At 40.3% G+C, this 23,843-nt stretch overlaps 1 protein-coding gene across 1 annotated transcript in view; it reads right to left on the bottom strand.

Annotated features, from left to right (window-relative positions):
• Positions 1-23,843, bottom strand: part of TTC3 (tetratricopeptide repeat domain 3) — a gene marked incomplete at its 5' end in the record, with an annotated part of 58,951 nt that overhangs the window by 10,968 nt on the left and 24,140 nt on the right. Inside the window, 17 exons of the mRNA XM_084279307.1 lie at positions 327-1,218; positions 1,564-1,716; positions 2,789-2,865; positions 4,250-4,306; positions 6,611-6,657; positions 7,114-7,377; positions 8,156-8,470; positions 10,996-11,132; positions 12,502-12,566; positions 13,255-13,347; positions 13,998-14,099; positions 14,281-14,403; positions 16,475-16,601; positions 18,482-18,594; positions 19,340-19,420; positions 20,545-20,682; positions 22,166-22,232. Of these exons, the coding sequence (XP_084135433.1) occupies positions 327-1,218; positions 1,564-1,716; positions 2,789-2,865; positions 4,250-4,306; positions 6,611-6,657; positions 7,114-7,377; positions 8,156-8,470; positions 10,996-11,132; positions 12,502-12,566; positions 13,255-13,347; positions 13,998-14,099; positions 14,281-14,403; positions 16,475-16,601; positions 18,482-18,594; positions 19,340-19,420; positions 20,545-20,682; positions 22,166-22,232 (2,851 nt within the window). The remainder of the gene's footprint in view (positions 1-326; positions 1,219-1,563; positions 1,717-2,788; positions 2,866-4,249; positions 4,307-6,610; positions 6,658-7,113; positions 7,378-8,155; positions 8,471-10,995; positions 11,133-12,501; positions 12,567-13,254; positions 13,348-13,997; positions 14,100-14,280; positions 14,404-16,474; positions 16,602-18,481; positions 18,595-19,339; positions 19,421-20,544; positions 20,683-22,165; positions 22,233-23,843) is intronic.

Raw genomic sequence — 23,843 nt, 5'->3', positions numbered from 1 at the left:
AGTATGCGGAGTTCAAAGGCCAAATTTTCTCACTTTTAGCTCTTTGTACAGACATTAAGTTGCCACTAACCTCTATCTGAGCTGCCTCTGTGCCCAAACAAAGTATTTCAAACTTCAAGATTTTTGGGGAGGAAATACTAAATTCCCTTAAAACACACTCCAACATCAGAACAGCTACAGAACAAAGCTCCAAAGCTTTGTGAAAACGTGAAGTTTCCAAAAACACCACCAGAGAGCACAGCACAACACGATGAAGGAGGGGAGGGTCCTCATGGCTGCCATTTATCACTCAGCTCTCAACCAGCTGTTCCATTTTAACTCCTCACCTGAGCAGACACCATCCTTGTACGAGGTTTCTTTTCCAGAGGTTTACCTCTGCTTTCCTTTTTCGGCTGAACCTGTGTACTGCCTTCAGCTTCATCTGTACTGTCTGCCGCAAGGCTGCTGTCAGGGGAGGTGTTGCCCGCGGTCTCCAGGTGCTGCCCAGGGTCTCCCTGTGTTTGTGTCTCAGCTGGTACAGAGCTGCTGACGACGGAGTTGCCCTCCAAGATCGCCGGCTCGTGACCATCCCAACAGGCGACGTGATCGGCATAGGCACAGCCCGGCTGCGCGGCGGCGTCCGAAGTGAGAGGCGCCTGAGGAGGCACCAGCAAGAGTCCTTCATACTGATGGCCCCAGGAAGGGTGAGGCAAAAACACAGCAGGGTTCTGGGAATCAAAGCACTTCAGTAACATGCCTGAAAGTGACGATGGATTTTCCGTGTTACCGAAATTCTGGCTGTGCAGAGAGGGCACCGACTTACATGAAGTAGGGAAGGACCAGGGCAAGTGTGGAGTCTTATAATTTGCTGCTGTTAGGTCAGCACATGTTGATATAGGGGGTTCCTTAGGATAAGAGAGTGGTTTGAATTCCTCAGCATCTGGGTTTAGCTGTATCTTTTTCTTGAAAAAATTTTGTTGCCCATGACAAACTATAGGATTTTCTTCATTATCTCCAGGCTCATTTCTGTTCATATTTTCTTTATTAAAAACTGCATACTCTCTTAAACCAATAAGATCATCCACCATAATGAAATGAGGGGATTTCAAAAGAAAAGATTTCAGGCCACCTTCATCTTCTACAATCTTTCGAGTTTTTTCAGGGAAGTGTTCATATTCTTCAATTAGTAACTTATTAATTTCCAGAGGGCCATGTTCTTCCAAGATTTGAGAAAAGTATCTGAAAAAAAAGGTTGTCATTATTAATAAAAGTTTTTTCACATAACACTCAAAATCACGTTTCACACGTTATATTTTCACAGTAATACTTAAAAGCAAAGAGCCACCAGAACACTGAAGAGCAATCACTTCAAGGTGGTAGTCCAGCCAAAGTTTTCTACAATACTCTTCCTTGTCCACACCTCACTAGAAACAGGCATGTAGGTATATACAGGAACATACATAGCAATGCTTTGAAACAGTTGCATCAGACCATCAGGCCTCAAACTGGACTTCATACAATAGGTTGTAAAAGTGATGAAATATTAAACCCTTTGAGCTGCTAAGCAGAGAAATGCATACGTACTCATATAAGCTCTCACAGGTTTTATCTGGGTTATCATCCAAAAATCTTTGATAAGTGTTACTATTTGAAAAACCACAGAGCTTTTCAAATTCCTCTAGCTGCTCCTGAAGATATTCTGGGATTACAAATGGTTCATCAGGATTTGTGAAGTCTCTGCAGCATTAAAAACAGACAAAAAAAAAGAAAAGAGAGATAAACAAACAGCGCATATGAACAAGCATCCTTGTCTCTGAAAAGAGCTGTACTTTCCACGTACACCGAAAGCGGAATGCTGCATGGTAACTAGGTACTGCTAACAATATCCTCCAGTGTCAAACTTGTTTTCTAACAGGCAGAACAAACACTACCCCCAAAATAGTTAAGTGCTGAACTTGTTCGTTGACTACCACCAGCTAAAAATAATGAGGCCTAGCTCTTGCCTAGCAGCTTTCACATCTATAAGCAAAAGCAAGACTGGGCTCAGAATGCACAAGCCTGACTCCTGATGAACACCCAAGTTCTGAGCAATGCACCACAGATGACCTCAACATCACAACCTGCTTGACGTGGTGCAGATGGCAAAGTTCAGCTATAATGGATGGATTAACTCACTGACTAGGTTCTTGCTACATTCCAATAGAACACAAACCGAGTGAGATCCTACTTGAAAGAACAGCTTTTGGCCTAAAAGATCACAGAATCACAGAACAGTTTGGGTTGGAAGGGACCTCAAAGGTCTTCTAGTTCCAACACCCTACCATGGGCAGGGACACCCTCCACTAAGGTCCAGGGTTGGGCCCAGGTTGCCCAAAGCCCCATCCAACCTGGCCTTGAACATTGCCAGGGATGGGGCTTCCACAACCTCTCTGGGCAGCCTGTGCCAGCGCCTCACCACCCTCATAGTAAAGAATTTCTTCCTAACATCTAACCTAAATCTGCCCTCCTTCAGCTTGAAGCCATTGCCCCTTGTCCTGCCGCTACACTCCCTGGTGAACAGTCCCTCTCTCACTGTCCTGTAGGACGTACTGGGCTGCAGCCTGACAACCAGCGGGTTATCTCCTACCTTGTTCAGACCTTTAGAATCCCAACACCCCACACACCTGCCCTGGGAGCAGAGGAGCAATGGCTCCACTCGAGCTCATGGCAAAACCACGCAGAGGTTAAACCCAGGCTTGGTACTTCTAAGAGTGGCTTCACCAGCAAAGCGCTTTGGGAAATCAAAGCAAAGATGCACGATGATACTTACAAAGTATTTTCTTCCATAAATATCCTATCTTCTTCTCGTGGTGCTGTACTAACTCCACTGGATAATACTAAAATAGACTAATTAAAAACAGATCGTTATTTTTTTATCTCACAAAAGTATATGCAGAACAATTCACTGTAAAGACTATGAGTAACTTATTTACACAGAGCCTCGGGCTGCAACTTTAGCATATTCAGATGTCATATTACAAACTGCAAAACTTAAGAACAATTATGAGTACTAAGCCATACAGAGAAAGCTAAGTTTCTTCTTTAGAGCTTATTTTGGAAAGAGGAATTTGGATATTCATCCCAACTTCCCCCGTAAATTTTCATTACGTGAATCAAAATCCTAGGTGTGTCTGATTTTAGACTGGATGAAAAGAAACCCCAATGCTCTGGCTTTGCTTTGTTAAAACTTGTGTTAATGTTTTTTACTGGACTACACATCAACTGGGCTTCTCTCCCTCTACATTTCAGAGCTCCCAATCTTTAATAGTTTTACTACATAGAAAGTCTGAGTTATTAAAGCCACGTGGAACTAGGGGTATGATGCTTGTTAGTCTTATGTTCACCATTACAAATGTTTTAGTTGTCTTTTAATTTTTATTATCTGGTAAGCCCAGAAATGCCAAGAGGTGTATAAATGCATCCAGGTCCAAAGAAAAACCCGACTGCTGAGAATAAGGAAGAAACACCTCAGCTGTTGCTAGTAAAAAGTTGGGGGCTTAGAAGAGGTAACTAAGAACATCATATCTAAAGCGTTCAATAAAGCAAAATGCTAGAAAATCAGGACAAAGACAGTACAGGTTTCAAGCAGGATATTATTCCCAGCAAAATGTATGAAATACTGCAGTTTTCTGAGCAGTAAATGGAGCACTTGCATCTTCAGTCACTGACGTGCCCATTAAAACTGTCAGAACATACAGGTAAAGCTGCAATGGCAGATCCCTTTCACCAGGTGCAAGGATGCATTTCACTTTCCCCAAGTGACTGGTAAAGTGTCCTCCTCCAAATTCGCTGCTTGTCAGTGCAGACGGAAGGAAACACGAAGCATTAATGACATCACAGACTGTGTCAGCAGGTGGGCTTTCCACGTTCCCACAGGGGAAACGAAGATGAAAACAGTCACCCGGTAAGAGGACAGTGAGGAGGCTGAAGGTGTTGGTACCCAGGCAGCGCCACAGGTACCAATACACCTGCCAAGTAACTCCCCACCCCAAGTTTAGAAATACCTTTTATACTGACAAATTTACATTTTAACAAAATGTATTGAGGCTTAACCACATGATTCTACCTCATGGAAAACTACTGCATTAATGAGTGTTGATGAGGGACTTAGCAAAACAGCCCCTACACACCTGAACTCCAGCAAGTCTAAGAAACAACTCCCAAACAAAAAAAAAAACCAAACTTAGGCACAACCCAACTATTTGTAGGGAGAAGCTAAAAAGTTACTGACCCTCGAGTCTTTCAAGTTCTTCTTCCTGTTTTTGTTTTTAACTTTGATACCATTAGTCTGAAACAGAAAAAAAAAATAAAGTTGCTGTTGCTTGTTGTTTTGTTTGGGGTTTTTTTCATGAGAATAGTACGATGCATTTCCAAAAACAGTATGCAAACTTTTGTTAGTTTTCTATTAAAATTCTCATCCTGGTTTGACCAGGAAGATTTATAAGGTGAGCATGCAATCTTCCCCATCTCCATTCCACCCCCAGCAGGAAAAGACAAAAAGAAACAGAGCTTTGCAAGACTATCCACTCTGTTCCTTTTCATCCTTTTCCACTTCAAATGCACAGAACATCAATTTTGAAAAGCAGAATATTCTACATTTTAGTATTTCAGATGCTTACTCATTACTTATAGCTGAAATTGCGTATTTAAGCAGCTGTGACATCCCACACAACAGTTTCACGTGGGAACAAGCAGCAAACAACTGTCAAGCACGCTGGGCACTCGGATTTTCTAAGACATGCAATGATGAAGGAACTGAAATGCATCTTTGCTTTTTAACAGGACTGATTATAGAGTAACATAACTCTACTCACAGTTCACTTCAGGATACAAATAACATTGAAATAGAAGTAGTTTTATTCTAATTGCTTTCATATCATTTTTGGATTTTCAATTCATAAAACTAAAAAGCAAAGGATTTCACATCTTAAGTTATATATTAATTAACTAAAGATTTACTCTGTATGAAAAGTAAATCTTGTTTTTATACAGATCAATTTATGTGCAGGCTAGAATGTTTATAAATAAGAGTCCCTCAAACATAATCCACTGGCAGAAGTAGATTATGTATTTTGGTTAGAAAGGACTTTAATTAAAGACGCCAATCACAAGAGGATTCGGATTTATGCAGTTTAAGACTCATGGGTTGAATCTGAAAAGCTTCTAGAGGCTGTAATGAACGATTGCAAAACTATTTCTAACACCTCAAATGGACTTTGCTTATGAGCAGAACAAACATCAGACTCCTATCCCTACGATTCAACAACGCCTGAAGGCAGCTGGGTTACGCTTCCTTCCCAGTAGCTGCTTTGTGCAGCACGATGAACGTCCGAGGCCGTGCGGATTCAAGCCGAGCGCCCTGGGAAGCATCACGCTTCCCATTCGGCTCTCAGGGGAAACATTCAGGCACAGCACTAAGTAAGAGCCCAGGTCGTGCACTTTTTTAATTCCCCAATGACACTTTCAGACACATCTTTTCTTAAAGTGAACATCAAAGTGTTTTTATCAGGTATGACTGAATGATGCAGAATAATACTGGAGAGATTAATATAGGTACAGCTTAAGAAACAGTTAGTTAATATAGCTTTACTCTAAGGAAAAGAGAAAGTACTTATGTATTTCAGATTTTAGTAGAATACAGCCATAGCTGTTTGTGCTGTTTTGCCAGAGCAGCTCCAAAATTTAACAATAACAGTGGAACAGCCTTGAAGAGAAAGAAGGCAGGGAAGTAATAAATAAGACCAATTACCAATTAAGAGACAGAATATATCTTGTTTTCAGCTAAAAGCGGTTCCTAACTAGTTTGTGCAGGAATGTGTCTGAGCACATGAACGTGTTTTTGAGACTGTGGATAAAACTGTAAGGAGCATGTGCTGAAGGAAGAGGTAAAAAGTTCACTGAAAGGAAGACGTCCAGTCTTCATCCCTGAAGACCACCAGAAGACCCCCTCAGTGTCACTGAGCATGCTCTATCTGTGAGGTGTTAATGTAAATGACTTACTGGAAATATTCCCCCTGCCTTTTCTTAGAAATATAGTTAATATGTATAGTTAATCTGTATAAATAAGAGAGATTTGGCTTTAAACAGTGCACACATTTGGAGGAGTGATCCCCTGTGTGCCCAGTGCTGCAATAGATAATGCCTGCTTAATAACCAGCCTGGTTATTGAGTCTTGATTTCAACTTGTCAAGGCTTCAAGTGACATGTAAATGCTGTTCCTGTGCACCTTGTCTGCCTTATTTTACCTATCCAAAGGGGGTGATAACAGCACATCAGCGTACCCCCTTATCCACATCCCCAAAATACTCATAACCTAAAAGGTGAATTCTTGGTTTGTGTTTTAACTGAAGAGGAAACCCTAAATGAGAATTTTCCTGACAGATGTTTAAGGAAAAAGTGTCTTCAAATGTTTTAAAAGGAGGAGTAGGGGGGGAAAGATAAAACAAGAGAGTGAGTCTCTAATCAGGTCTGAAGGATGATGTAAAATGTACCAAGACATGTGCTTCTCTGTTCACCATTGCGCATTCTTAACACACCACACTCATTCCTGTTTCTCAGCTTAGGCCACCAAACAGAGATCGAGGTCACTTACCAATATACTTTCATTTCTCTGCTTCTTTAATATAATGGTAGGGTCATCTATTGAAAGGACAACAAAGTTCACATTCATAAACAGAAATAGCAATATTTGACATAACTTACAGTTGTGAAATTATAGTAATAATTATTATAATCCTTTCCCCATCCCCACCAAAGCATCTCAAAGACTGTAACTGATAACTGCAGAGTATTTATGCTTAAACTGAAAGAAACACTTAGTCTGGCTGAACATCAGGTAGGCATGAGGGTGAACTGACATGCTGGTTGTGGCACATGAAACAAAACAGCAGAGTGTAACCCAGAAAAGGCACTCTGGCTTGCCTTTTGGGGGCATGTCGCCTTTTAAGCACCAAAGTTCCCAAATGACAAGGAGGCTTGCAGCTTGCTGAGGTTTGTGGCTTGCTGAGGTTTTGGCTGTTTACAGAGCCCATCAATTGCTGTAGAAACCCAGACACAACACACTGCTTGCAGGAACGATGACCTTTATGTACATACCCATTTTATCAAAGAATTCATCTAAAGCTTGATGAAGAGATGGAAACTTTTCTCTGTTGTCTTCTAAGAGCCATATAAAACAACGAGTTTTTTCTAGGGGTGGTTTTAAGAAATAATCACGGATTTCTTCATCTTCAAAACTAGTTGTCACACAGTCAAATTTGCTACCATACTTCTCATTCCAGAGCATGGTTATATTAGAAAGGTCAAGTTCTTTAAAAAGGTGTCCATACTGAAGAAGAAAGTTCTCTGTAGCTGTCAGACCTAAAAGAGAAAAACACCAACATTTTGTTTTGGCTTCAGGGTTTTAGTGTTTACAGTACAATATTCTGCTTCAAAGAGAAACAGTTTGCTGTAGAAGTTAAATACACAGTAGTTGAAACAGATCATGTAAAACATTTTGGACACTGAAAATGTAAACACAAATGAGAAATGGAATTTACATAAATTTTACTCTTAATCCCAAATTATTATTTGTATAATAAATCTGTATAAATTCAAGACATGGACACGATGGGAAAAAAGAACCCAAATCTTGTCCGCAGTTTCAGCATCTTATGCCCATTTTGCCTGAAAAACAAAAATTCTACCTTCATCCAATTATAAATTCAACAGGAGCTTACAGAGAAAAGCAACACCACCAAAAAGCACCAGTTTAAATAGCTGCAAAGTCACAGTCAGCTAAACTTTTATGACAACCCCCCCCTATTATTTACTTTCCAGAAACAAATTATTTATAAAAATATTACCATTGGATCCCATCGTGGAATTTGAAGACATCAAAAAACCCAAATCTGCTCAATTGTCCCTGACACAGACAAAGCCCTGCCCACATCAGAATACTTTACTTAGAGATGAGAGAGGTTGCTCTCTTCTCTAGAAATCCTGGCTAAGGATCAAGCAAACAAAAAGAGAAAAGCTTTACTTTACCATTTAAAGTTAAGAAAGCAAGACTGGGAAATAGGGAGGTTATCTTTTCATCTGAAAATGGAACAATTATGACAGGGTTATGCCTTCTGCTATACATAAACATAGAGCTTACCCAAGCTGTTAAGGTGTTTCAGCCATTTGTGTAATTTGGAATCCACTTCTTCCTGCTCACTCAGCACGTGGATAAAACCCCGTGTTTTTACCCTGTTTTTTTCCTGAATTAAGTAGTTGATGAGCTGCTCCATCACTTCATGTGGCATGCTACTAGGTTTGGAATATGATGTGTAATCCTCCTTGCTGATTACAAACCATGAAAGTAAGTCCTTTAATAGTTTGGCAGTATTGTGAACAGCTGTTTTTATTTGCTCAATATTTCGACTGATATGCTGCAGGACTCGATCGCCGGCATATAAACCCTGAACATAACCTACAATGGGATTAAAGAAAATAAAATCAAACAAACCAAGATTTCATGTCTGTTTATCACAATTAAAAACATCAGCTTGAAAGTACAGATAATTCAGATCAAATGGTGTTTTCAATTCTTTGCTTTATCACAACACTAGAAGTTACAGAATATACAACTTTCCATACTAACCAGCCTCAGTATTATGAATTTGACAAAACATTGCTTTAAATTTGATTTACACAAAGAAACAACCCTTCACATCTTCACTAGATTTCAGAAAGGATTAAAAATTTCCTGCCAGGAGCTTCAAGCAGTGGTCTGTACAACTTTACTGGGGGTGCTGTATCCCAGCCCCAACGAAGAGATAGCATTCCCTACACATCCATTCTCAGAGTGAAGGCTCACTTATGAATGCCCAAGTGCCCTAGTATCACAGAATCATAGAATGGCATGAGTTGGAAGGGACCCCAAGGATCACAGAGCTCCAACCCCCCTGCCACAGGCAGGGACACCAACCTCCAGGCCTGGATCTACACAAGGTTGCCCAGGGCCCCATCCAACCTGGCCGTGAACACGTCCAGGGATGGGGCATCCACCAGCTCTCAGGGCAGCCTGTTCCAGCACCTCACCACTCTCTCTGTAAAAAACTTCCCCTTAATATCTAATTTAAACCTTCCTTCCTTTAGTTTTAATCCATTCCCCCTTGTCCTGCCATTGTCTACTCTTTTAAAAAGTTGATTCCCCTCCTGTTTGTATGTTCCCTTCAGGCACTGGAAGGCTGCAATGTAACAGCTACTAGAACTAGTAGCAAACCTCTGCCCTGACCCTGCCACAGGCTCTTTGCAGCACAAGAGTGAAAAGGATTACTGGCTTGTCTCAGCCTTCACCTTTCCTTATTCCTCAAAATGATGCATTTATAGAGTGCCACTCACAGATCTTAACTGACAGCAACCACAGTGAAAAAAAGCCATAGATCTGAAAAGGTATTTTTTTCCAAACAGAACCCTACATGTTACACACAGTTAAACACTGTAACAGGAACAGTTCCAGTGAACTCTACAGGTATGCCTGAGTTTATCATGGAGTCCACGTTAAAAATCTCTGTGCCTTACAAGGGTGCATATAAACAAGTGCTCCTCTCACCTGCACTCCTCCCCAATTCATAAGCAGATCTGTTCTTATTTCAAGGTAGCTATAGCTGCCAATAAAACAAAAGACCCCTTTGCAATCTAGCTCTCCCCGGGAGATTGGCCTCTCAGCCTCCCTCAGACAGCTTGGGAGGTTAAATTTGATGTTCTTCCCAAAGATTTCCCTGCACAGTTTCTACAAGCGAAAAAGCAACGTAAATAGATAGCTTGTCTCCAAAGATGTGGAAAACTTGAATTTTATTACAGAACTAGCTCAGGGCAAATTAAAAAAGTCAGCCAACACCAACACACAGATTTTTGCAGAACTGTGTTAAAGTTGCTTCGTGCTGACATATTTCTTCATCATTGTCCCAACTTTTACCCACAGTGCTGCAGGGAAAGTGGGTTCTGTCACACCAAAGGCATCTTTAGTTCTTCCATCCAAGAACCAGAACTAAAGATAAGCCATAGGAAAGGAGGCAGCCTAGACTTAAACCAGCACAAAGGCAACTGACCTCAATTTTTGAAAGCCACGTGGAAGGACAGAAGTAGCGACCTACAGTGCTAACAGACAGGACTGCTCTCAAATAAAGGGATTGAGGGGAAAAAACCAACAAAACCTAAAAGCTTAGCACCTGAGTGTTTTATAAAGAAAGGGCCAGGGTACGCCACTGAACAGGCAACAGGGTTCCAGAGAACTCCAAACATGGCATGTAAGGGACAAAAATGTGCCTGCAAGGTATTTTATATTAAATTATACAAGCAAATTAACATGAAAGGTATTTTAGAGTTAATAATGTGAAAAAACCTAAAAGAATAAGATGACCCTTTGTTTTGTTTATACTCCAGCTTGCCCTAACACAAACTGCAGTGGAAGTTCCCATCTCGAATACAGAACGCTGCAGATCCACGTCACTGGAAGACAAAAGCTGAAGCCTTAACCAACCACCAACTTCCCTGTTAAAGTATTTTCCTCCAAAAGAAACACTTGAAGTCACCACAGTTTCTGCAGTTAGGATATCATTCATTCTTTATATGAGATGCAGCTGTTTTTTTTTTCCTGTAGCAGTGCCCTAATTTCTTGGGCACAAAGCTTTTTCCAAAACAACTTTTAAATAGAGATTAACTTGGAATTTGAGCCTCTGCCCTCTTTGGGCATTGCTTTGTGAACCAGTGAAGCACAAATCAAGTTTTTCTACAAAAAACTTAACGATGCATAAACATCTTACAGTTATTTAGAAATATTTCAGTTCTGTTTTTCATAAGCAACCTTAAGTAAAACTGCAAGTCTTCAAGGGGGGCGGGGGGTATGACGTCCGATGTGAGGTATTCTGCTGTAATTTCACTCCAGACAGTCAGAATGCTATCTGGGCTACCTCCTGATAATGTAGAACAATAACTTATCCTTCCACATACCTCTATGATCACTGTAGTGAGATGGCTCATTCCCCATCTGGTTTTCTTCTATTTTCTTTCTTGCAGAACTCCGTGCCTCTTCTCGTGCACGCTTTCTTCTTAATTTTTTTTCTTGTTTCATTTTTAACTTCCTAAGACTGAAAAAAAACAATTCAGCAGTGAGCACAATGTTGGTTGAGGTAAACTGCCAAAGGATATAGGCACATCTAAGTTATTTTCCATGTCTGATAATAGCACTAAGCTTCATTCTACTATAAAATATTGTAATGAAAAGTACAAATATAGTAAAGCTAGTTTTACTTTAGAAGCTGATGTCACAAAGATTCATAAAACCTATGTAAGAAAAAGAAGACCCTACAGATGCAATAACTTTTACTCTCATTAATGACCTCTGAAATCAGATTAACTGAATGAGATACTAACAAGCTTTTTTAATTTATAACTCAGTATTGCAAGCAACATAACATTTATATTTCCTTAACTTTTAAAAATCAGTTTTGCTTATCCTCCCAGCAAGGCTCCTCATTATTTATAACCTCACTTGACCAGAAAGTGCAAACTTGGTTATGCCAAAGATACATCAACAACTGAAATAGTATCACTACACACAGGTTTTATTTGCACTTTTGAAATGTTCACACAAAGTTGGTTACACAGTAAATGCTGTGGGACAGTGGTGTTGATCCTATGCCAAACAGCAACACCTCTCCCATCCAGCAAAATACCTTGCTGGGTTTCTTGCCTCTAGCAAGAAGGAGGAACAGAACAACACTCGCAGTCTCAGGCTGAAAGTAGAGGTGGTGCTCTAATCTAGGTGTGCTTGTTGCTAAAGTCAAGTGCAATTAAGACACTCAGTCCATTATGCAGGATATTCTTTTAGCATTCTAGCTGTCAAGTGGCAGCAGAAATGAAAGACATGTACAGAGACCACAAGTAAAGAAACAGTCCTCAAGTTCTGCACACAGCCTCCAAGTCACACCTTCCCCAAACAACGTTTGCTGCGTGCCCACAGATTTCACAATGAAACCAGGCTTTGGGTACAAAGACTTAGAGTTGACTACAGCAATTGATATTCCATGACAACTGGTTCAAGAAGTCAGTGGTGGGATGGACAATTTATCCCTCAATAGAGGTGTGAAAGGTCAGATCTGCATCAACTCATATGCTGGATATTTAAAAGCAGCTTCCTGTGACCATATTGAAAATGTTCTTCTTAAAGAACCGCATGACCACTAGACAGCTGCCAGCCATTCATTCTGCAATACCAATGAATGCCCTCCTGTGTTGATGTAAAAGATACAGAACTGCAGATCTATAACAAGTTAAATGCTTTTATAATTGGACAGTAACATATTTTACCAGTTGATTGGAGGCAGAAAGTCAGAATAGCTTTCCAAAGTATTTGTTGTATTTCAGTAATTCTTTAAAGGCATGAAAACCAATCCTAGAGAAATCCGTTTTGTTCTCAAATCAATTCAAGTTAGTTGTAAATAGCAGAGAGCTTACCTTGTACATTTCTGTTTAATACTGGCTCTTGGTGGTTCCTTGGGTTTTGTGATTTTTTGTTCAAACTACCAAAATAAGTGATATGGGATTAATTAAACTGGGGATACAACACAACATTGCTGTACTCAAACCCCAGGGCCATTTAATGCTTTGGAAAGCAGTAGAAATAGTATTACAAAAGAGATAATGCAGCCTACAGAAGCCTCAGGAAGGGCTACCTAGAATTATCTTCTACTGCTACAACTGGCTACATAGGAATACATCTTTATCCACAGAGAGGACAGGATGAAAGCTAACACAAAGCCAGGAAGAACTGGAGGCTGTTTTGCTTTACCAGTGGGCAGGAAAGAAACTTTTTTAAAAAAAAAAAAACCCTCCTCTCATAGGACCAATACAGCTCTGGGAAGCAGTATCCTTCTTCCTGTGACTCTATAGAGGGCAAGAGCACAATTAATTTCAAGAGCCATTACTTGATTTAGCAAGATTAGATCTGTGTTAAACTAAAAGCTCCTTTCATGTCACATATGCTAAAACACAAAATGAAGCTCAAGTTCCCATCCATGACAATTCTAACCAACACCATAAGGCAATGCCTGCTGCCCCAGAAGAACAAGAGTACAGATAATTACTGTTCCTAAATAATGCTCAGATTCCATAGTTAAGATAACATGCAAGCTCATGAGTAATAAGCTATGTCCTTCAGAGTAAGTATGTTAAAGATTACTTCCATATTTTATATGAACATTTACTTACTTCACATTTTACCAGACCAGAAGAACTGAAAATAACTATTTTTGAAATAAGGCCTTTACAATCAGGAGTGAAACACAATTCTTGAAGAAAATCCTGTAGGAGAAAGTGATACACAACAAAGATTTAAATGAATACAGAAATCTATGGTCTTATGCAGAGTACAGCTTGTTAATTTGAGGTGACCCAAACTCTTACTGGGTGAAAGCAAGTGACAGCTGACTTGGCAAGGACTGCAAATCAAAAGGAACCTAGATCTCTGGCATATACCCGTTATTCCCAAAGCTATAGCAAAGACCCTCTTCCTCCAACTTCACATTCAAGAAGCAACTTTAAGAATATTCTTTTAGGAGCTCATGCTTTGCCAGGATTTCCCTTAATTTTATACTGGCTGCTGACAGTGCAGTTTGTAAAATTTCTTTAGACATACTCAACGTCTAACCGTTGCTTCAACAGCAAGACTGCAGAAGGAATGTAACTTCCACAGGGAAAGACATGACCAATGCAAGATAAACAGGCTAAACACACAAAGCCTTCACACAGCCAGGACTTTCTTCTGCAGAAAACAGCAAGCTTTACTCATGCCTGAAAGTCAGATAACTTGGCAATCCTCTTTCCTGGGTCTCCTCCTGTCACTGGATGGACCACCAGGCTGTAGCACTGCACTCACCACAAGCTGAAGGAATGCTACAACCTGGACTAAAATAGAAAGGAAGAAAATGCTTCTAGTCTGACACAGCTCTTACCTTATCGTTTTTATCACTGTAGTTTGTTGTTTTCAGCTTTTTCCAACAACTGATATGAAACTCCACTCTACATTGCTGACAGCAAGTAATACGTATAAAACCCTATTATTGAGAAAAAGCATCAATTTCACATCTTGAAAAAAACAAACCAGAAAACAATGCACAACTTATGGAAGACAGGATAAGAATGTGTTTTCTAGATAGCTCTTTAATATGACAGGGGCCAGAAAACATGTAAACATGAAATTTAATTTCCCAAACCCTTTTAAAACTAAAACTTTACCTTAAAGTCCGGGTCTGTAAAAAATATTTGGATTTTGGAGTGGCCATGGCATTGTTGATATCGACAAATCGCATCTGGTTCTGGAGGGAACTTGCATTCCTCAATACAATTCTTTAAAATCAACTGGGAAGCACAACATGATAGAAAACAAATTACACAGAAACCAAGATTTAATGTCTACTTACGAATTTCTAGGGAAGTCTGCAGTGAAACACACATCTTTGTGCAGCTGTCAGCTAACACCAAAACTCTTCTAGTGAAAGCTATGCAAGATTGCATTTTTATGGCAAAATATTCAGAAGCTCTTTTGAACTGCTAAGCACTCACAGCTTCCCTGCATGCAGGTTGTCCTGGTTTCGGCAGGGATAGAGTTAATCTTCTCCCTAGCAGCTGGTGTTATGCTGTGTTTGGGGTTTTTGGTTGAGAATAACTTTAATAACACAGTGATTTATTCAGTTGTTCCCAAGCAGTGAAGGACTTCTCAGCTTTTCACACTGCCCTGTCAATGGCAGTTTTGGGGTGGGGCAAGAAGCTGGGATGGGACACAGGCAGGGAAGCTGACCCAAACTGGTCAAAGGGATATTCCATACCGTATGACATCATACTCTGTATAGAACTGGCAGGTGGGCCAGGAGGTGGCACCACTCAGAAACAGGTTCAAGTGGTTAGCAGTTGTGCCCTGCATCACTTGTTTTCTCTACTCTTTTATTATTCCCTTCCTTTTCTGCCCTGTTAGGCTGTATTTATCTCAACCCACAGGTTGTGGGGTTTTTTTAATTTTCAATTCTTTCCCCCCATCCCATGGGGAGGAGGGGAGGGAGTGAGCAAACAGCTCTGTGGCTGCTCTAGCTGCTGGCTGGGTTAAATCACAACACAGTTTATCTTGGACCAATGTTTCACATATTGACCAATTCCAAACACAGGAGAAAATATTAGGTTTTTCACTGACAAAGTGACAAACCAGATCATTCAGATAACACGACAAAAGTGTAGTGCCTGCTCATGTCTGCCATGTCCCAGCACTTCAGGAGTGCCTCACATGGGATCTGGGTTACACGACCAAGTACATTCACAGGGACGACTTGGATCTGACCCTGCACTGGAGCCACAGAGAACTCCCAGATAAGCACTTGAGGTAAAGATATTACAGTGGCTTTACAGAAAGTCAGGTCCCACAGGGTTGGCACTCAGCACAGATTAACAAACATTAGAAACAAATGGACCACGAGTTACAGCCTTTCAGATGTTTGCATTATGCTCTCCAGAAGCCCCACACCACTGATGTATTGCTGGGGACTCTATGAGAAATCTTTAGTTCAGTTACTGTTTAGGCAAAAACCAGTAGTGCTCCTTCAATGAGAGATGAAACAGGTCAGTATTGTATAGCCAAGTTCATGCACTGACTAACCTAGCACGTTCTACTGCATCCTACTGCATCCCACTGCCTCTCTGCAAAGGAGCTCAATCATCTTGCCTCATGGCAGGGTTTATCCAGGAACCCTTTACAAGTAACAGTGACTCCATTATAGTTTAGAAACAATAACAGTAGTAATAATTTATATTAAAAAAAAGCTGTTCAGTGTGAGAAAGCAATTTGTAGTGTCAGATTCATAAGTTAAATTTGTCAAGACAGGGAATTTTACTGTATAACTCCCACTGCAACGACCAAGAACTACAGTCAAATTCTCCTATTTGGTTTTAAATACAGCACTGCAGCTGAAATTTTCCACTCCACATTTTTACTAATTCACATTTTTAACCAGTTCCTAGTAGCATTACGCCGTGTATATTATTCACATCTACTTAAAGTTTGGTAACATGCACATACAAAATTAATCTATTATGAAATGCTTGGAGCAGGTAAGAACCATATTATTGCTTTGAAATACTCAAACATACAGCCTGACATAGAGCCCCCACCCTTCTACTGCAAATGGATGCTTCCCAAATTTGTTGTCACATGAGTTCTACTCTACAAAGACCAGACCTGACAATACTCTAGACAACAGGCAGCAGCACTTGCGTTGGCTGCTCCAGACTGTGGCTGTTCCAGGCTGAAGTGCTGGGACATGCCTCCCTCTCACCCTTTCTTTATCCCTGTCAATGCAGGGAGAGGGAAAAGGATGGCAACCTTTTTTTTTTTGGGCAGGCCATTTGACAGAACAGGTTTTTATGTCAGTTTTTTTAAGCATACCTGTAAATTCTCTGTTCGTGTCTCTTCGATGACCCAAGATGTTGTAGGCCAAGTTAATACTCCAGGTACCATCTTGTGATTAACCATTGTTTGTGACTTGATGAACTGATCGAGCGCATCTGAAAACCTGAAGTTTGAAACAGGTACCCCATGTTCAGATCACATACGAGTAACTCCTGCACAGCCTGTAATACTTTCACAATTCACTTAATGACCCATGGAAAAAAACCCAAAAAGGTAACTAAGAACACGTGGGATGAAAGAGCACCTGGTTCATTAAGTCATGTGTTTAAGGACTCTTCAGTATAAAAGATTCGAGGTGTGGGCCATTTAGCCAACTTAAGTAAGAAACCCAACGCCCAGGGACCGATCTGTGGCAGACTGAGAGCCTGCAGTGATATTCAAGGGACCCATAAACATGGGTGTGCTTGTCCACACAGAGAGCGAGGGCATGTGTATGTTCATGAGTGACCTTTAACCCTCACCAGACAGGGAGGAGGCACAGCACTCTGCTGCCTATGCTTCGGTTTTACGCTGAGTTCAGGCACTGCTATGCATGGGAGCTGCTCTGTCTGGGCCAGCCTGGGCAGCCAGCTGGTGTTGCTACCCATGCATGTGTACACATCTCTTGGGGACACACAGAGCCTCACTGCTGGTCAAAACTGCCAAGGGAAGCACCAGCCACATCTGTGGGAGTGGGACGCAGACACCTCTTGGGATGCAGACTGCGCCTGGCTATGCTGCAGCAGTGGGAAGGAGGAATCCCCTCTCGGTGTCCAACACTCTCTTGACCAGCTGCTTTTAGATATTCCACACAAGGAGGGTCTAATGTTTAACATCAAACTTGCCTGATTTGGCACTGTAGTGGGTTTACATGGCAAGGCTGGGCAGCCATGGAAAAAGCAGGTGGATGTGCCCTAAGGAACAGCAGCCCTTGTGCAAGAAAGAACGGCAGAGGAGCTGCTACGACTGACCGCAATCCCCATGCCCCATCCCCCTGTGCCATGAGGGGGAGGAGGTAGAGAAGTATGCAGTGAGGGAGTGAAGAAAGGGGAGGTAGGGGGAAGATCAGCTTCATTTTTTACTTTGTTTCCCACCACCTCCATCTATTTTAACAGATAATAAATTATTTTTCCTCAAGTTGAATCTATTTTGCCTGTGCCTGCAATTAGAAAATGATCTCCTTGCCCTTATCTCAAGCCCCTGGCCTTTTCATCTTATTTTCTCTCCCTCTCCTGCCAAGGATGGGGAGTGAGCACACAGCTGGGGAGAGGGTCTGGCAGACAGCCAAAATCAGCCCACCACAGGCATTAAGGGGGATTCTGATTAAGTAGAGCCACACAGCAACACTCCAACCCCAACACAAACACATCACCACAATTGCAACAAACAGTTGAATCAATACAAACATGATTCCCATCATCAGTCTATATATGCTTACCATCAGGATGCTGGGAAGAAACATCACAGGAATACGGGTGCTGAAGCCAGCTCGAGTCCTTAACTCTCCAGTTTAAAAGTTGTCCAGTTTGTGCACTTCATGTCCGACTGAGCCACATATGTAACTGCCCCCTCTCCCTGTGCTGGCCTGACTAGCTCAGGAAGACATTACTCTTTATCTGTCTCAGGGAACCTAATGACTCACTGGCGCAGCTGCCTTATCTAAAACCAAGGTTACTTGTCCAGCCTCCCTAGTGTTGAGATAAGTTAAGCTTTCTTTACGATGCTTTTTTCCCTGAGATCATCAGGTTTTGCCCTTCTCTAGGGAGCTCTCCTCCACCCCAGGGGTGTGGTGGTCGGTCGTATCCCCATGCCCTGGAGTCTGCCCGATTCAGAGGTTTCCATTCAATCCTTAGCAGTCAGAAACTTAAACGTTGTCATTAATCAGTCTGATGGATAAATTTAGCCATTAACAAAGAATAATAAAAGAAACACCCACCCTACACATGGCTTCTCAAATGAAACCAGCATTTGATATAAAAAAAAGCAGCTCTATATTGTACCAACCTGTTTTGTCTCAGATATACTTTTCCAATGCCATAGTATGCCAAACAACCAAATCTTTCTTCCTGGTACTGTTCAATTATTTTCTTAAACTGGTCTTCAGCCTTCGTCAGTGCCTTCAAAATAAATTTAAGACAAAAACATGGCACTTTGCCAAAAGCTTTTCACTTTTCCTCTCCCTACTTTTTTGCTCCAGGTGAGTGGGTCAGTACGCCCTATTCTTTGATCAGTCTTATGAACAGTAAAGGGAATTAAGCAGCCTTATGATCACACACAAAGGCTCCTCTCCTTAAAAAAAGAAACTTATCCTGTAAACAAGGACTCCCTCTGAAATAATGAAATTAAATGTTGGAGCTCATCGAGCTAGGAACACCCAGACACATTTAAATACATTGTAAGACACAGAATGTTTTTAAACACTGCAGAAAAAAAAAAAAAAAAAAAAAGAGATTCAAAAAGCAAACAAAAGCCAACCACAAAGCCCAAACCTAAACAACCCATACGTCTGTTTAGGTGTTTTCCAGAACCAAAAGCATTCTCTTTCTTTTGTTTTAGAAGTAGAATGTTTGTGTTAGAAAGACCAGTACATAACCACATTACAAGGAGAAGAAAAGTAATTGACAATAGTTCATCAGTACTTAAGACTGTCATTTGAAAGCTTAATAACATTTATTTTAGGTAGCTTAATTCATCCAAAACCATTAAAGATTTACTCCCAGATATTAAGCTGTATGATTCTAAAACGTGACAAAAGCTTTCTTCCTCCACTCATTTTGTCTCTCAAAAGGAGACAAAAATGGATAGCCAACAACCTGAACTAATCTCTTTTGGTAAAAATAACATAGTGGCTTAATGTCATACCTCAGGTTGTCCTATTCCAAGAAGAGCAGTGGCATGTCCATAGATGATTACAACATAGTTAATAATACGAAGATTCAGGTGCTGCAAACAGAATCAGTAATTATTGTAGTAGCACTCACAAAACTACTTTGCAGGTCACTAGAACACTACTGCCTCTTGTGAACTGAAAATCTTCACTACAACAGAGCTGGGAAACTCTCTTCTCCTCCTTATCCCACGTTTATGTTACAAGTAGCATAAAAACTGAAGGTTACCTTTACTGCTGGTCATTTGGCACCACTCTACATTTTCCAGTGATATATCTCAAAATGCCTGCTTTTAGAAATGCTCCAATTACAGGCTTACTATGTTGGCGTCAGTTTATGTTGACACATACCGTGTGTCTTTGCTACACTGCATGTCCAGCAGTAAGCAGATGGGCTTTTTTCTGGTTTTTGTTTTAGGGTTTTGTTGGGGTTTTTTAATATAAAACCAGAAACCTCCACCTTTCAACTTATTTTCCTCCTAATAATCCAGGTCACAATTCCATGGCAGGGGGCTTGGAAGTAGATGATCTTTGAGGTCCCTTCCAACCCAAAGCATTCTGCAATCCTGTGATTCTGTAGACTGGTACATTACTTGCTCGGACAGACTTGTTGGCACTGCAACAGCCCTTACTAAAGTGGGAGCACACAGGAAGGCACACGACACGTACAGTGTCACACAAGACTTTATACTGCAGCACAACAATTTAAGGAAATCTAGCATGACAAACGGGTGAATGGCTGATTGGTTAGATACACATTGACTAAATTTCACAGTATTTGCTATCAAAGAGCTATCTGACCTGAAGCATGCAAATTATTTTTATCCTATATATTACAAATAAGGGTTAAGATGACAAGAGACAGTAGTTTCATATCAGATACTTGATAAGAGTATCTTACACCGTTTTTATCAGAATATTATATTGGCAAGTTATGTTTTAGATCACACCTAGAAATACAAACGTGTGCTGAATATTACACTCTGTGCCACTATCAGGTTTTTTGCCCTGTTCTCATTTGTAAGCCCCTTATCATACCTATCAGGGAAATACGTGGCATTGCGGTCAACACAAGCAACAATTCAGTAACAATACATTTCTAGGTAGAAGGAAAGAATGAACCATAGTATTGAAAGCATAAACTTCAAATTAATTAAATAAGTTATTCCTCTCAATTTACCTTTAATTCTGAAGGATTTAGAATGCTCAATAACTGTGAAAAGGCTTGTTCAGCACTGTGACAACGCTGGTCCATCAAGGCTGTATAGCCATCATGAACAAGGGATTTCACCTCTTCAGGCAACATAGTTACATCCACCTAAAACATTTAGGAAAACAGTTAACTCCAGAAGAAAAGTCTTGTCTTTTTTTTTTTTTTTTTTAAGCAAGTTAGCTATTTGCTAAACCACTTAAGCAACCAACAACTTTTAAAATTCTATACTTTCTACAGTTTTATCACAATTTCACTTTTAAAACAGCAAATCAGGTACATCCTTTTCTCTCCAGAAAGCTTCAAGTTCAGTTCAAGCATGATTCTAATTCTTCTTACTTATATAAAATCCCCCAGACTAACGCTTTTCCTGACTATGCTCCATTGTGTGTACAAGTGTTTTTGAACAAACTGAGAATAACTTCCTTCTGCCTACACTTTCTCTCCATCTAGGTTAATAGCTAATGCTAGGAAGTTTCAGAATGCACTGTGTTGTTTGTCTTTCCCTACAGGTACTTCCTGAAGTCGGCGGGAGTTTCCAGCACTGAGATTGTAAATCAAGACAAGCAGTTGGAGAACGAGGAACTTCCACTCCCGTGAGCTGCTGAAACACTAACATAAAACTGGCTTTTGGAAGCAGAACATTGTTGCAGGGTAGAAGTAATCTTACTACAACTACCTCATTTTAGTATGAGGTAATATTCAGCATGAGGAAATCCTGTTTTACAAGCTTTTCATTAACTGCCCCTTGCCCCCACAGCTGTCAACATCTAAGCCTGGGATTCTGAAGCCAGGGTCGCAGGCAGGGAAAAAAGCTCCAAGAATGATAAGGTCTGGGAAGAACAGAGCGTAACAACTTTTGAGCTGCCCAATTCTTCTAACATTATTCTAGTTGTGTACTTAATTGTATTCCTGTGAACTGAATTAGGCTTTTGACAAACACACACAAAAAAATGTGTCCTAAGCAGCTATAAATTTCGATCTTATTTTGTCTTCATCCTGTCAACCGACCATAAAGGCCAAACGTAAGAAAATACTTAGTTATAAACAAAAGTGGGATGGTGAAAAACACAAATAGATACAGATGAGATCAAAATGCAGAAATAAGTTAATTTAAAAAAAAATTTAAGATTCATTTTAATTTCCTAGAACAACTGATACAAGGTAGTGCTGTCAAAGCATATAATCATAGAAGAGAGCAAGTTATATGAACTAAATGTTAAGCTAATAATAAAAGAAACATATTTAGTCAGTATTAAAAATGCCTGAATGATCCCCTGCAATTTTTGTAGCTTTTCTTAAAAGCTGCTAAAACAGTTTCATTGTACCTTAATTCATGGGTTTACCCAATTTATTCCATGACCACACCAAGACTTAGTTCCCAATGTGAGGTCTTAGAGGAGGGGAAGGAAGAGAAGCAAAAGATGACTACCAGCAATAGTAGTGTAGACCAGTGTAATAAAATAGTCTTTGGAAGCCCAGCTAAGCATGAAGTGTTGAATTTTTGAAGGAACCACAGTTTTGGACAGTGCTAGTAAATGGTGACAAGTCATTTATGCTTAGAGTCATATATTAATGAATTCCCAGTTACCTGCTGCACAGCACAGAAGTGTTTATCTTGGATGGCTTTAGATTCTATCTTCAAATCAAGGTGATCTCTACAAGTAACAGGACAATGGCATCATGAGCTTATAGGTGTACTTTAAATGTAATCTTATTTTCAAGATACAGGTATTTCTGCGCTTTCATCAACTGCATCCCATTTGCCTACACGCTACACAGAGTTCATATACTTCTGTCTCAGGCATCACTAGAGCTTCCATGAAGTAGTAATCTTCATTTTGTTTCCTTTTATCTTCTCCACTTTATTCTCAGCTGAGTTGATCTTAATGAAGGGGTGGGGCAGGTGACTGGAGAACTGCCCAGTACCAAAGGCAGCAGTGTAGGAAAATGCTTAGGCCTCTTTCCTCTTCTGTACTCCTCCTAAATACACAATACCCTATCTTGCCACAACCAGCACTTAAAATCAAATACATGTGGCATGGAGAGCAGAGAGGAGAGGTTCTTCCCTGCTCTTCCTTCACACTGCTGCAACAGAAACATCACACACAACTATGGAATGGAGAGAATGTACCAAAGAAGCAAAGTACTGCTTAATAGTCAGAACTAAGTCCTCAATACTAAGATTGCTGGTCAATACTTACTGCTACTATATATACACACACATACACACACACTTTTGTCCCTCAATCAAAGGCATCAAACAATTTATCTGATAAATCCTTTAAGTGTCAGAGGGTTTCCTAGATTTTTGAAAGCTAGGCAATCTGTTAATTAGAGAAAGGAATATAGGATTGTAACTGACCGTGCATCTCACTGGCTGAGAAATAGCACAGGACTTTATAGGTCTAATAAACTTCCCTGGGAAGGCAGCACTTCTACAGATGGTTCAGTTACTTAAAAGAGGGTTCATTCCCATAGTGAATTCCTGTGTTTCCCATCCCCTTAAAGTGAAAGGGGATTGAAGTCAGTGGCAATCCAGTTAAATAAAATAAATGACCTCTCCTGTAACAAAATCTTAATTGTCATAGCTACAGTGGTATTCAGAGAGTTAGTTCTTACTGTACTGTACGGAATCTACATTAAAAAATTGGTATGTTTTGTGATCACACTTATATTAGGACTGGGGATTATCTGGTTCAGCTCCCAGGTTTCCTGAAGGTTTGAACTCCTACATAAGAAACCAACCAACCAACCAACCAACTATCACTTAATCAAAACTTTCCTATTTCAATGTTAACAGCACATTTTACTGTACTCATCTGCAATCATCTGAAACACAACTTAAACCACTAGCTGAAAAATCATACAAGCAATAAAGTACAGTCAGCTCAATTTGACTCATTTCACAGCTCAGGTTCAAACAGTGAAAGCTTTCATCTCTCCATGTTCTTAAGTAGTAAGTCATCATTTGCCTCAATCACCATACAAATAAGTCAGCAGTAACAGTTCTTGACTCATTAACAAACTGTAAGATGAGGAAATACACTGCCATATGGAATCAACCATCAACGCAGTGATTTCCCCATAAACCTGTGTGGAACACGTTTGTCCTGGTGTCATGGGAAGTAATCATTGATTTTGTTAATTTTGCTATAACAGACAAAAGCATAAGTTTTGTCAATAAAAATTTATAGTGTTTATCACTTCAACTGATTTATTTTAATCAAATATACTCAGTTAGATTCAGCATGCTCTATGGGGAGTAC

The sequence above is a fragment of the Gallinula chloropus genome (assembly GCF_964237585.1).
Source record: "Gallinula chloropus genome assembly, chromosome: 1".
NCBI lineage: Eukaryota > Metazoa > Chordata > Aves > Gruiformes > Rallidae > Gallinula > Gallinula chloropus.
Note: the sequence above shows the minus strand (reverse complement) of the source record. Positions and strands in the feature narration are given on the sequence as shown.